We start from the raw sequence: 11617 nt of genomic DNA, 5'->3' as shown, positions 1-11617 counted from the left end.
ACTCCTATGCGCTCTTCCTAAAACACTGAAATCTCATAACCAATCCCTCCAGTGCCTTGATACTGGTTATCACCTGGCTCTGTTAAGAGCCCTGTCTCTCTGGGGTCAAGTCCTAACGCAGCTCTGCACTGTACAATGCACTTAAGTGGTGTGAAATGATAACTACTCTTAGGTGGGACCTTAGAAGGTCCTTACAGTAACTAGGAAGAAGTGCTACACAGACAAGCTTTTGTCACACCCACAGCGTTCCTCAAAGGCTTTTGTACTGCCCAGGAAAAGAACATCACAAATGAAATCATTTGTAGTTTTCCACTTTATTAATATAGAGGTTGACACAAAACATTGTATTCTTGCTAAGGCCATTTCATGAGTAAGTTTTCACAGTACAGCACTGTGTACTGGGGGGAAAACACAGCAGAGTGGCAGATCATCATTGTCAAACTGTCCCAACTGACCACTGGTAACACTGGAGGCCATGCTGCAGCCTACTGACACAGAACTAATGGTGTTACTCCAGAGCACAGTACCAGACCCCACAGCCCCATGGGTATGGTCTTTTGCTCCACAGGCAGCTTCTCACAACTGCAAAAGGGAACAAACAAAGGCAGCAAAGCCTTGCTCTGGGGCTGCCTGACACCAGGTAAAGGAACCCCGAGGCTCCAAAGGTGCTGGACACAAATAAACCATCACTAGGAGGGTCCCTGCTTGCTAAGGAGACAGGTAAATGAAACCGCAGCAGTTCCAGCCCTGTCCTTCCAGCACAGGTGCGTTTGGCAGCGGGTGCATCTGGTCCAAGATCAGAGCTGCAGGTATTCCAGCTTTAGCAGTAACATCACCCACCTTCCACACTAACTGCAGCCTGAGCCTGGCACTCTCTCTGCCTAGAGGAGGTGGCACAAAGGAAGGATTCTGGTACAGGAATGGGACACACTTGGAACATCTCAACTGGTCCTCGTTTGATGAGCAGAGGGGCGCGCCCATCTTGGGTGGAGACAGAGCAGGACCATGCACCAGGCGGGATTTGGAGTCTGGATTTGCCAGGCTGGGGGGAAGGACAGGTCTGGCACGCAGCGCTCCGAGTTACAGCAATGGCTCTGCTGGTCGTGAGCAGCAGCCTTAAAAATGCCACCAAGATGGGAAGAAACTGGAGTGTGTAAGAACAAGCCTCACCCATGCTTTTTTGATACATTCACCTGGCCAGTCTTGGCTCCTAGGGCTTTGCTAGCACACTGGGATGTCCTGAACAGTCTATGGAAAGGAAGTGACCAGACAGGTCAGTTGTGAAAACAAAACAATTTGGGATGCACCAGGAGGGACTTTGGTTTGTTCCACAAGGCAGTGGTAAAGGAGTGCTTTAAAAGAACCCTTCAGACCAGTGAGGTAAGATGTCTTACACTCAAATCACAGAGCCATAAAATGGTTTAGCTTGGAAGGGACCTAAAAGGGCATCTAGCTCCCTTTCTTCTGCCATGGGCAGGGACACCTACCAGACCAGGCTGCTCAGGGCCACATCCAACCTGGCTTTGAATACTGTCAGGGCCAGAGCCTACACAACTTCTCTGTGCAACCTGCACCAGTGCCTCACCACCCTCACAGTGAATTTCCTCCTAATATCTAACCTAAACCTAGCTGCTTCCAGTCTGAAGCCATTACGTTACTCCTCGTCCTATCACTGCATGGTTTTGTACAGAAATAGTTTAAGTAACTGACTTTAGATGAGAAACCAACCAAAAGGACGTGCAAAAGAAGCAGCATTTTGGTCACCAGAGGCTTGTCATTTCATCAAGATAAGCTCCAGGCAGAGCCCACCAAAGCTGCAGCATGGAAGAGGACCCACACACCAGCTCTGCCAGATCAAGCAACTAATGATTCATTCATTCTTTGCAGGGCCATGGCACTGCTGAAAGCATCCTCGATGCAGAGAAATACTGAGTGACAGCTCGCACGGGCGCTCCAGTGCTCCCTGCCATGTGCACATGGAATAGTGGTAGCTTAATCGCTTCTAAACAAAGCCCCCTGTGCACAACCCTTGGCTTCAGGTGTTTTAGAATGCACTCCTAACATTACTGCAGGCATTGTTAAATGTTTCTACCCTGTCTCAAAGAAAGCTCGCTTCACCTGCCACCCAGACAGCTACCACAAGTCTCAGTCAGCCCCTCTGCACACCACAGGCATGAGGTGGCTTCACAGAGAGGTCGGAAACTGCAGGGATATTGCCTGGTGCAGACAAAAACCCCACCGTAGTGACACCAGCAGGAGCTTGTGGCAATGACACAGCAGAAAAACAGATTGTTGCTTGGGTCAGGGGCAGTAGGATGCACCAGAAAAGAAAGTGGAAAAGTAGATGTGAGGAAAGAGAGAAGAGCCTTGTGGTTTGTATTTAGATCAAACAGACAACAGCAGTGCTGAGGGCTACTCACCACAGCTGAAACCAATCTGACTGGGAGGATGGCGGGAAACCAGCAGCTGCAAGTGTAGCCTTCGGGCTCATCAGCAAAGGAAACCAAGGTTTCTGCCAGCTGTGCTGCTTTCACCTCAGAAAGACCTGCCAGTGCTACCCAGAGCATCGCGGCTCAGCTACCCACACTGTCACGACAAAGAGCAGGGCACTAAAGGAACGCACAAGTCACCGGGTGTGTAAGCAACAAACTAAAGCGAGCTATTGGCTGGGGTATCCCACAGTGGTCCTTGGCTGTGACACAGAACGGGTTACTTGGGCTGCATGCCATGAACACCACCCATGCCTCACTTCAGGTCCCCATCCCCTTCACCCTGGATTGACTTCTTGATGCGAAGCAACATGGTTGTGAGCCACTGGTCCAGCCGCGATATCGAGTCAAATTCCTTAACCTATCCAACAGTAAAAGAAAGGGAAAATAAAATGGATTAGATCAAAATAGCATAGAATGAAATAGAACAGAATTAGAAAGGAGGAGCAGAGGAGAGGCGAGGGAGAAAAGATGAGAGAAGTGAGGAGAATGGAATGGAAGAGAATAAAACCAGACTAGATTCGAAGTGAACAGAATAAACCAGATCTACCCAAAACCAACCAGTGCACTTCAAGCCCCTGCCAAAAACTGAAAGCACCAGGAGCAGACCCAGCCAGTATCTTTACTCAACTCTTGCTGCTAAACTAGCAGGCTTAGTACTAAAAAGCACCAAGTGTGAGACCTGCCAGAGCACAGGCTGGAGCAGCTCCACTCTGGCCCAGCTGTCCTAAGGGCTCTTTAGCATTAAGCAGCGACATGCCAGCGGTTTGCCCCACTGCACTCGAGTGGCAGTACTCAAGCTCAAGGATTTAACAGCACCCTCCCCAAAAAGATATGAAAATGTAACAACCCATCATCCACGTGGCTACTTACTGCTTCAGTGTATGCCTCACTGTTCTGCTCCTCGTGGGCTTCCAGCAGTTTCTATACACAGTTAAGTCAGAAAACACTCCATTACTGTGTGTTCCCACAGGGCACCTCACCCCCAGGAGAAAGGAGACCCCTGCACCCACCTTGTGGGGCACCCACATCTCCAGCAACTGATTCCAACCACCCACCACGAATGCAGAAACAATTTGCAGGGGGTTAAGTCAGCTGAACAATGATTATTGCTCTACAGCAGCTGCTTCGAGTATAAATTCAATGCAAAGTAGCTCTGATGTCCTCTAAAACATTTGAGTAGGTAACCACACCTACAGCCAAGTGAGGAGCACAAATTAAAGGGCAGTATGTGATTACTTTCATGCAGCTTTGCTCACTTTCAATAACTTGCACTCCCGGGAGTCTGTGAAAGCTGGGAACATTTCTTCATACTTCTCAAGTGCAAGCTGAAAGAGAAGAAAGCTCTTCAGAAGCTTTCCACACAGAACTGCTCACTTTTCAACTCAGTTTTTCCTTCCAGCCTTAAAACTGCACAGAGAGCTTGGGAAAGTTATTCCCAGTAAACCTAAAGGCATGGTTCATCATAAATCCAACTCAACTTCAGTCCACCCAACACCCACACAAACCCTGTGCACACACGAAGGTATTTCACCCAGGCAGGGCTGATTAAGAGGGACAGGGGAAGCCTAGGGTAAGGACCCCGGGCCCACTGACTGACCTTCGCGTTCAGCTCATCCACAATGAAGTGGCACAGAGCAGCTTTGAAGAAATACTCTTTGGCGCTGTACTTGAGCAAAGGATTGTCCATTGTGTTTGTCCCGACCTAGGAACAACACCAGCAGATCCAAAGAGTTAATAAAAAGGTAAGTAAGACTTGGAGAAGCAAAGCACATCGTTGAGAAGCCAAACCTGCCGCAGTATTACCCCTCCGGAAGCACTACAGTCATTTCTACCTGGTATTCCCAGGTAGGTATCTGGCAGAAAAGCAGAAGAATTAGGTTTACTACTTTTGCAGGAAATTCTTCTGCCAAAGGTGTTTGTAAATATGATGAAAAGTGTAATTTTAGACTTCCTGCCCCCAGCCTCTCTGTAGGATCCACAAAAACCAGGGGGAAGAAATGCCTCTGGTAAATTAACCCAAGCCTCCAAAGCCAAAGAGCGAGCCACGTCTCATGAAAAGCAGAATCCACCCCAAAGTACAATGAGGAGCTTCCAGGCCATGGCACTTCTATGACACAGACACACCACCACAGTTTTCATCTCCAGACAGCTCTTGCCTGTCAGATGAAGCAGACTCCTCACCTGCTCATAGATTTCTATCGCCTTCTGGTACTGCTCCAGCTGCGCGGCATAGGCAGCCACCTTCAGCAGACACTTGTTGGCTGAACTACAATCAATTATAGCATTAAAGTAATTAATTGTGTCCTGGGGAGAAGAAAGAGAACCCATGCCCCGCTATCTCCAAGCACTACCTGTACTACTTGGCACAGATAAAGCTGAGCCCAAATGCTGTGAATCAAGGGAGCTTTTTTAACAGCCCAAAGGTCAGCACAGACCTAGCACCACAGTGTGGTCAACCCCTCTGTGCTTTCTCTGCACCCCAAAGCAGATAAGCCTGAGTGGAGGATGAGACCCCTGAACTGAGATCTAAGTAGACCTGGGGCATCCCACATTTTAGAAGAGCCTGGCAGGCAAAGCATGCAAGCCAGAGATAAAACCCCTATCCCCAGTCCTGCTCTGGGGCAACTCTTTTACAAGACACTTGCCTGTTGGATTCCTCTCCTTTGTAATAGTCTGCAGCCTGCTCGTAGTGCGCGATTGCCTGGGGACAGAAACATCGTGCTTGAATGCTGTGGCACAGGGACAGGTTACCACCAGAGCAGTGCACAGTGCCCAGTCACGAAAGCCTGTCCGTTCCATGTGGGGTTTCAGGTGGAGCGAGGCACACATTCCCTGTGTGCTCAAAACATGAGGCTGCCCTTGGAGATCAGACCATGGACTTGCAAAGCGGCCCAAAGATTTGCAGCCAGTTGAGCTGCTGTAGGATTCCTGATCAGGGCTTATGGGAATGAGAGGGTGGTGGAGAAGTGTGAACTGCAAATACCAGCAGCTTTCTTTGGCTCCATCAGAGAATGAAACAGAGCAAATCAAGTTCTAAAACTTTCCCAAACTGAAAGAGCTGTGAAACGCCACAAAGCTGGTGAAGGGTCTGTGCTGGGTGACACCATCCTGGGGTTGGGTTGCAAGAGCCCTGCCTCCCCCAGGGGACAAAAGAAGCCTGATCCAGGTGAACGTGGTTTCTCCCTCCTGGGAGGAGGGGTCCCCCAGGCCTAAATTGGTCTGTTCCGCTCCCCCTTCCTGTCCAGCAAGACTATAAAGGGGAGACCGTGGTGGCCATCTTCGCTCTTTGCTCCTGCCTCGCCTGTTCAGAAGGACCCACCGCTGCTGCTAGCCTCCTGGTTCTGCCATGTGGTCAGGCCTGATCTTCTCCCTGCTGCATCCATGCTTCTCTAAAGGACTGAAATCCATACATCAAGGGAGCTCCAAGGCCATCCAAATATGGTTGTGTATACTCTCCTATTCATCCTTACTCTTTACCCTTGTAAATCCTCTCTTATTGCTATACATTTATATATAGTCAAAAAATTTACTTCTCCTACTTCCAAACTGACTCCAGATTATTTTTTGGTAGATTAAACTCCAGTTAAGGCTTAAACCACCACAGGATCTTAAGCACTAGTCTTCCAAGAGCAGCTGAGGGAGCTGGGGTTGTTTAGACTGAAGAAAAGGAGGCTCAGGGAGACCTTCTCATTCTCTACATTTCCCTGAAAAGAGGTTGTAGTGAGGTGGGGGGTGGTGTCCAAAGAAAGCGATAGGGCAAGAGGAAAAGGCTTCTGGTTGCACCAGGAGAGGTTTAGATTGGCCATAAGACACAATTCCTTCCCCAAAAGGGTTGTCAAGCCCTGGAAGAGGCTGCCCAGGGCATCGGTGGAGACGCTGTCCCTTGAGGAATTGAAAAGCTGTGTAGATGTGGTGCTGAGGGGCATGGTTTAGTCATGACCTGAAATGACAGATAAATGTTTGGACTTGATGATCCTATAGGCCTCTTCCAATCAAAACCATTCTATAAATCAGGAGAGGCTTCTCAGTGGGGCATTCCAACCGGTCCTGCCACGTCATTGCTCAGCAAAGGGGCACACAAAGCAGCCAGGATTACCCCACAAGAGATTTCCCATGATTTCCCATGCTGGGAAAATCATCATTAACCTCAAATGAGGGGTGACTCAGGACCTCCATAAAGCAGGTTTTCTCAGTAGAGTGCAGCTGGGTACTGCTCTGGCTGGGGAAGGAAACGCAGCACCTGCAGCATCCTCACCTTCTCAATGTCCACCAGCTCAGCCTCGTAGATCTCCGCGATGGTGATGTGGTGCTTGGCAGCGATGGTGAATCGCCCCTAGAGAAGGCAGAGGCTGTGTGTCAGAGGGGGGCTGCCCCTCCGCCCAGCACACGGATGGCACTTCCCAAGCTGCAGCTCTCACGAAGCACCTCGCTCCACGAGCCCCCCGCACAGCTTCTTACCATGTCAGTGTAGATATCAATAGCTGCATTTAAGCAGTTGATGGCCTCTGCAGCATGAGTTTTCAGGAGAAACAACAGAGTTAGTGCCTGGAATTCCCAGCCCAAGACCTCCTCCCTCCAAAACTCCTATCTTGGTAATGTTCCTTCTCACCAGACCAGCCTGCCACAGCTTCCCAAATAAATATCTAAGCACACACTTATGTACAGCTGGAATGGCAAACATGGCATTTTCAACTCTTAAACCTACAGGCCCCTCATTTTTGCACCCATAGATCTAATCCCAAAGCACCCAGCCCGAACACCCCCATCCCAGTGGTCCAACACGGCACAGAATTGCAACACAGAAGGGTAACAGTAAAAATTCGGTTGGGCAAAGCACAAATGACTTGTACCCCAAGTTTGTCAGGGTGCACCCTCCAACACAGCCAAATTCCAAGTACTGATACTCCCAAACACGCAGAGGCTGCCTTTCTCTAGGGAGTTCCAGTGTTCTAGGACTACAAAATAGTATTATCAGCCCTGAGATAGCGTCAGCATCCCCATGACCCAAGAAAGCAGGGGTGACAGTGATGTGTTCCCAAGCGCTTGGCTAGGATACGGAAAATCTGAGGTCTTCCAGAACACTCTTTACAATCAGCTTTAAAGAATCCAGACCCTTGATCCTCATCCCACTAACTCAAATGTCAGTCCAGTTTCCTCCCACTTCTTCTCTGGGAAACCTCTGAGAAGGAGGCTGGGACTAACGGCAGAATCCCCCAGCGATCCAGACCCAAAGACCCGCTGCCTTCAGTACGCCTTAGAGGGAAGTACTTCTCCAAAGCCAAGCTAAACCGAGAAGGAAGCTACCAAGGAGTAGAGCTTCACATCAATACCAAAGATCACCTAAAGATGATACTCCTGCGTGTGGCAAACCCAGACAATACTGACTAGCTCACACCATCTGAAAGCCTGTTCTGGAGAAAAGTGCAAGGAGGTATTAGAGCTCTGAAGGCACCTGCAGCAAGGACCTGCAGTCCCACAGAGCTGGCAGCTTATGAAAGCCTCACCAAACCACATCCTCTTGGCCACCTTCTTCTATCTTGGTAAGACACAACCCCAGATTTTACTCCCCTTACCTTGTGGGTCTGCTTTTTTGTAGGCATTCCCAGCATCCACGAAGCTGGTGGCCGAGTCATGTTTGCTCTGCAGCTGCATGTGCAGCTTGGCTGCCTGACAGAACGCATTTCCTGCGGCTGGGAGAGAAGCACACACCGAGCCCATGAATCTCACTGGCCTGGTAACAATCAGGATAGCCAAAAAAGAGAAGCTGAGACGGAAGAAACCAAATTTGTTTGAGCCTTGGTGCTGCTTATCTGCTGGGGGTTGATGAGCAAGCCAAGGGCAGCGCCCCTTCAGCACTATTCCTGTCTCATTTAACACCAGCAACATTGTGGTTGCCCCTCTTTCCCTGCCCTCCCCGTACTGAAATCATTGCGAGGCCAGGAGTTGTGCTGCCATGGGGACAATCCCACAGAAACAGCCTAGAAAGTGAAACTCTTTGTAAGAAGACATTCACAAGGTCACCCCAGCATCAGCCACCCCTTATGCAGACCCTAGAGGAACAGTACTCACCGCTCCAGTTTTTGGCAATCTTGAACATGTTGGCAGCCCTGGTGTACATCTCACATGCTTCCTCCACTCTGGTGTTGCCCCTGAAAGGCAGCAAGACACAATAGCCACTCCTGAAACAGAAGCTCAGGGGGTTTGTGTGCTCCTAAAGAGTTTAGAGCCTGGAGCAAGCCCCCATTTGTTTCTTGGCTCCTGTTTTGGGCAGGAACAACTGGTTTATAGGAGACATTCAACACAAACACCTGGAAACAGCAAACCCGAGCAGGCAACAAGCTGTCCTTTAGAGAACACACTGCAAAGCAAGTATTAAGAAATGCTGGACAACCTACTGTGAAAGAACAACTCCAAAAAGCCAAACTGATGGGGTTGAGCAGCACAACTCAGCTCCCCAAGCCAGGTGATTAATGATTAGCATATCCTGAGGAAGAGTATTAGCATTTTGGCAAAGGAAATGCAGACTCCTTCAGAAATTTACAAGCTCAGTGCTGCCTTCTGCATACATGCTCCTGTGACCCCACCAAAGGGCTGCAGCACTGGAGACAACACTTACTATTCCTCCTGGCAGAGGGATTTCACTTCTAAGCACAGGCAGGGCTTTTTGGACCACTTTTTGCCCTTGAAAAACACCTTTTGCATGAACTAAAGCCAAAGGAGGTGGCGCAAGGGAACACTACACCCTGCAAGGCATCCAAAGCCTGGATGGTTTTCAGCCTTTTTCAGTCTCAAATGAAAAGGAAAGCTCTTGTGGGAGCTAATGGAGCTCTCCAGGAAAGGACCCGGCTGTCAGCAGTGCGTGTGGCTGGGCGCTCAGGGGTCTGGGCATCCCCTTTCCCCAGGAGGACAGCCGCAGCAGAGTCAAACACCACTGTTTTCTTCCATTTTAAAAGCCATTTTTCTTGCATCTATTTTTAGCTTGAGAAAACGAAACGTTTGCCTCTCAAAACCTCTGTCAATTCATTCCAAGGATTTTGGGCAGTGTGCTGCCTGGATTAGGCCCCTGGAGCAAGCCCTGCCCAATTAATCTGCTGGAGGCTGGGGGAGGAATTTATTTTAACAACTTCTCGTCTCAGGGCTGTGGGCACTGGATTTTTCCAGGCTGTTGTTTAGAAACATCAAGGCCTCTGCAGGAGCATCACTCCATAAATGCTCTTTGCTTAGAATTAAAGAAAACCAAGACTGCGGTGACCCAAACTGCCAGTTTTTCAAAACCCTTCCAGGAACCCCTAGGAATATCTACTTCTGAACAAAAACATCCAGAAAAATGGATTTATCTGCTTTTTCAGAGAGTATTGTTCCCCCCACCCCCCCCAAAACCTCATCACTCCATAGGGTCTCCCTGCCCCCCGGCATGGGTTCAGTGCTGCAAGGGGATGGAAAATCACTGTAAAACGCACAAATGTGGTCCAAACCCCCACCGGAGCTGCAAAAATAAGAGGGGTGGATGGTGGGGGTTTGAGCCAAGCCCCCAGCATTGTCCTTGGGTGCCTAGCGGGCTGCAGGTGCTCCCGTGGATGCGAAGCCCATGACCCCCTGCAGAGGATTATCAGCCGCGAGTCCCACCGGGATCATGCTGCAGGAGCAGGAAGGGGGCTGCTGGAGCACGCCTGACAGATACAGGGAGATTGTTTCCTTCTCCCCTCTCATGACCTACCACAACCCAGCCGCTACAGAGACTGTGGGGGACCTACACCCACGACGGAGGGGGCCACATCACCTAGGGAGAGGAGCAGGAGCTGGGGCTGCTCCCCTGTAGGAACCCAGAGAGCAGGGCCCAGCTCTCTCTGAACAGATGAGCCTCGCTGTTTTTGCAGCCCCTCCTTCCGCACACCTTTCAAGCCCCACATTTTGCACACTGTGCTCCCCCCTTTTACAACCCCTCTCGCTGCACACCTCGCAAGCCCCCCTCGGTAGAATTCCTCCACTTGGACTCCTTGCAAGCCCATTTTGCCGTGCTCCCTCCTTTTGGCAACCCCTGTCCCCATTTTTTGCAACGCCATCCCCACCCCCGTACACACACACAGCCCCCCCAGTCTTTGCACCCTCCTCCTTCTCACCCCCCCCCCCCCTTTTAATCCGGGCCCCCCCTTTGCAGTCCCAGCCCCCAGGTTCTCCCTTTCCTGCCGCCCCGCTCACCCGAAGAGCCCCCGCAGGAAGGAGTGTGAGCCCTTGACCCGCTTCTCGGCCTCTGCCATCAGCTGCACGGCCTCCCGCTCCTTGCCCGTGCTGTCCATCGCGGCACGGCCTCCTCCGCTGCACCGCCGGGCGCGCGCACACCGAGGGCGGCAGCGGCGGGAGCGCGCGCGGCGGGGGCGGGGCCCGCGCATCACGGCAGCGCGCCGCGGGGCGTCTGGTGCGTGTGGGGGGTTGCATGTTGCGTGAGGGTCGTCACACGGCGCTGCGCAATGCGTGTCACGTTGCGCCGTGTCTGCTGCATGTTGCGCGCTGCGCGATGCCGCACAAGGCACAGCAGCGCACGGTGCCTGCCACACGCTGCTGGGTGAGGCACGGTGTGCACCGGTGCATGCCGCACGGCGCTGGGTGCTGCAAGTCACAGGACGTGTGTGCCACGTTGCGCGAGGCCTGTCGCTGCACGATGCACGTCGCAGTACAGTGCACAATGCCCCATGTGCGGTGCACGTCGCTGTTAGGCAATGCCCGTTGCATGAGTGATGGCACGAAGCATTTCACAAGACGGCAGACGTTGCACATTGCATGATGTGCATCACAAGGCATGGCTCTGTTTTGCACAGTGCAGGATCTTGCATCATGCACAGGGCATTGCACATGTTAACAACACACACTGTTGCACAAGGCATGCAGCATGACACACACTGAGGCTTCCACCTTGCACGTAGCCCACAGCCTTCACCACCTCAGCTCCCCACCCCAAAAGGGAGGAATGGAGCGAGCCTGTTGCAGTTTTCCTCAAGCTGTAGAGCATTGTGGAAGCAAAACCTACGATCCACGTTTGGTGTGCTACAGTGACTCGTCTGCAGCTTCCTTAAACAGAGCTGAGTGAGTTGGCTTTTGCACCTTCACAAGGGGATAGCATGCGAGAG

General features: G+C 51.2%; 1 protein-coding gene across 1 annotated transcript; it reads right to left on the bottom strand.

The window, feature by feature from the left end:
• Nucleotides 1-295: 295 nt before the first annotated feature.
• On the bottom strand, nt 296-10847 carry NAPB (NSF attachment protein beta). The gene is made up of 11 exons (XM_068153359.1): nt 10692-10847; nt 8562-8641; nt 8066-8182; nt 6951-6997; nt 6748-6825; nt 5138-5193; nt 4674-4758; nt 4090-4194; nt 3749-3817; nt 3363-3413; nt 296-2850 (listed from the first exon to the last, which is right to left on the bottom strand). Exons 1-11 carry the CDS (start codon nt 10787-10789, stop codon nt 2746-2748), a joined length of 891 nt encoding a protein of 296 aa, XP_068009460.1. The 5' UTR covers nt 10790-10847; the 3' UTR covers nt 296-2745.
• Nucleotides 10848-11617: the final 770 nt, after the last annotated feature.

Source organism: Melanerpes formicivorus, unplaced genomic scaffold (assembly GCF_026170545.1).
Source record: "Melanerpes formicivorus ecotype bairdi unplaced genomic scaffold, bMelFor1.0.p_v2 SCAF_25, whole genome shotgun sequence".
NCBI lineage: Eukaryota > Metazoa > Chordata > Aves > Piciformes > Picidae > Melanerpes > Melanerpes formicivorus.
Note: the sequence above shows the minus strand (reverse complement) of the source record. Positions and strands in the feature narration are given on the sequence as shown.

Excerpts from the sequence above, each read along its gene's own strand:
- NAPB (XM_068153359.1), bottom strand. The coding sequence starts at position 10,789 with ATGGACAGCACGGGCAAGGAGCGGGAGGCCGTGCAGCTGATGGCAGAG. Across the intron at positions 6,826-6,950 it reads TTGATATCTACACTGACATG|GGGCGATTCACCATCGCTGC; the intron begins GTAAGAAGCTGT and ends TGCCTTCTCTAG. Across the intron at positions 4,195-4,673 it reads CGATAGAAATCTATGAGCAG|GTCGGGACAAACACAATGGA; the intron begins GTGAGGAGTCTG and ends TGTTGTTCCTAG.